At 39.5% G+C, this 2,697-nt stretch overlaps 1 protein-coding gene across 1 annotated transcript in view; it reads right to left on the bottom strand.

Annotated features, from left to right (window-relative positions):
• Positions 1 to 68: 68 nt before the first annotated feature.
• Positions 69 to 2,697, bottom strand: part of LOC118310824 (tripartite motif-containing protein 16-like) — a 2,897-nt gene continuing 268 nt past the window's right edge. The window contains exon 1 of the mRNA XM_035634132.2: positions 69 to 2,697. This exon is cut by the window's right edge and continues 268 nt beyond it. Within this exon, the coding sequence (XP_035490025.2) occupies positions 1,152 to 2,697 (1,546 nt within the window). The 3' untranslated portion in view covers positions 69 to 1,151.

Raw genomic sequence — 2,697 nt, 5'->3', positions numbered from 1 at the left:
GGAAACACCTCCCGATTTGCCTTCAAAATAAAAGCAACGCGTGTGTAACAAGTGACAGAAGCCGGATATAGATTGATTGACGACTGGTTTTATTTTCTATTACTTTTCAGCAACATGGAAGATCTAAGTAGTTTCCACAAGACCACAGAGAGAAACCAGGAAGTGTAGAGATCCATGCATATGCTTCATTATAAACTGTTGACAGATATTGTACATTACATGTTATTTATATATTGCATTACATTTTATAGCTATATTATAACATAAAATAACATTGAGTTGTAGTGGATATCAGAGAAAAGAATGAGACGTAAGATACATATTCTGAAATTAATTTATATCTTGTTATAAAATACAGATTAGTGGTGATTAATATATTATGAATTATAATTATTATCAATCTTATAAACAATAAAATATGACTAATTATGGATAAGGGGTGGGATTAAATAAATTCTCCTTCTCCCCACTCCTTTTCAAATATGTAAATTTAATAAATTGATGTTCATGGTTTGTTCTTCTTGTTTAAATTATTTTGGTATGTGTTTTTTGTTTATTCTTTCTTTTGTCTGCCTGCTATGGTACGATCATTTTTGCTTTATTATTATCATTTATAGTTTTTGTTTTCATTTTATTTCAATATTCGAAATAAACATTTCAATCAACCACTCAATCAATTATGAAATAAAAAACACAATTTAGATGAAATGGAATAAAACAGAATAGATGAAATAAAATAAGTGCAGTGATATTTATAATGTAATTAATTGAAAATATATCTAAAAACAACCACAAATGTAATTCAACAAAAGGCAGAACAGTATTGTGTGGTGCAGAAAGAGTGAACATTGTTTTTCTCACTGTCTTGTTTGAATCTTGGAGAAAAACATAATATTTTGACCCAACATTATTCTGAACATTGCAAAGCGAAAATAGCAGTTGAGCTAAATTAAAACAATTACAGCTTCACAAACTAGTGGAACCAAATTTTAGTCGTCAGCTCTCATCACATTAACAATCTTATTTTTATTGATCCAGTGTCCAAACATCATCATGAGCAGTGAGCACAACAACAACAAGGAGCTTTGAGAAAAAATAAGTTAAAGGTTTAAACACATAATTTAACTCACTGCTCTTTAAATGACTCAAGTCTATTTGAGTTTACAGAACTCAGCTGTGGATCCTTTATAATAAAACCCAACTCCAGCACAGAGCGGCTGAGAGAATGTGGTCTGGACTCTGTGGAGGAGAGTCATGGTGTCAGAGACGCTGTAGAAGGACAGAACACCTGCACTGTGATCCAGGTACACTCCGACTCTGGAGGACACCGGACCTGAGACTGGAGTTTTGATTCTGTTGTAATAAAAGTTATAAGTGTTTTCATAACAATCTAACCTCCAAGATTTGTCATTGAATCCAAATCCACATTCACCTGAGATCCCTGCTCTTCTGATATTCTTGTATGTGACTGCTACATAAACTCCTCCTCTCCACTCCACCTCCCAGTAACAACGTCCAGTCAGACTCTCTCTACTCAGTACCTGCCAATAATAAGTGAATCTGTCTGGGTGAACAGAATAAAACTGTTCTTCTCTCATTACTGTTACTTTTCTGTTTCCCTCAGATAATAACAGACATTTGTATGCTGTGTTTGGATCCAGTGTGATTTCCTGTGAATATCTTAAGAATTCCTCTCTGGTCTTGGGCTCTGGTTGTGGCAGTAAAACATCCACTTGAGTCACTGTCAGTGAGATGTTTGTCTCTGACTCAGTCAGGACGTCCTGTAGTCGACCTCTGACCTCTGACACAGCTGCTGTCACAGCCTCAAAGTACCTGAGAGGACGGATGTTGATGCTGGATGAGTGTGTAGACGGACTGAGTGGTGTCAGTGAGGGGTAGTTGTGTAGAAACTGGTTGTGATCCTCTGTGTGTGAGAGCTGCTTCAGTTCAGCGTCTTTCCTCTTCAGCTCAGTGATCTCCTGCTCCAGCTTCTCCTGAAGATCTTTGACTCGACTCACTTCAGTTTCCTGCTTCGATCTGATCTGCTGCTTCACGTCAGAGCTTCTTTTCTCCACCAGACGGATCATCTCAGTGAAGATCTTCTCACTGTCCTCCACTGCTTTGTCAGCAGAGCCATTGAGAGCCTCCAGCTCCTGTTGAAGCAGCTTCACATCTTTCTCTCTGTCCTGGACTCTCTGCTGGATTTCTTGTCGACTCAACTCGAGCTCTCTCTGCCTCTCCGTCCTTTCTACTGCAGCTGAGACTGTGTCGTGGCCTTTATGTTCGTCCACAGAGCAGAGATAACAGATACACTGCTGATCAGTGCGGCAGAACATCTTCATCACCTCATCATGACGAGAGCAGATGTTCTCCTGGAGCTTCTTGGTGGGGTCCACCAGCTTGTGCTTCTCAAAGGCAGAGGATTCATAATGAGGCTGGAGGTGTTTCTCACAATAAGAGGCCAAACAAACCAAACAGGACTTGTCAGCTTTCAGTTTTTTCCCAGTACAAACATCACAGGCCACATCTTCAGCTCCAGCGTAGCAGTGATCAGCAGGAGCAGCTTGAAGTCCAGTCTTCTTCAGCTGCTCCACTAAATCAGCCAACATGGTGTTTTTCACCAGGACAGGTCTCAGTGTGAAGGTCTGTCTACACTGAGGGCAGCTGTAGATCCTCTTCTCATCCTCTTTGTCCCAG

This window comes from Scophthalmus maximus, chromosome 5 (genome assembly GCF_022379125.1).
Source record: "Scophthalmus maximus strain ysfricsl-2021 chromosome 5, ASM2237912v1, whole genome shotgun sequence".
Classification (NCBI taxonomy): domain Eukaryota; kingdom Metazoa; phylum Chordata; class Actinopteri; order Pleuronectiformes; family Scophthalmidae; genus Scophthalmus; species Scophthalmus maximus.
The sequence above is the reverse complement of the archived record's forward strand: the minus strand, read 5'-3'. Positions and strand labels throughout refer to the sequence as shown.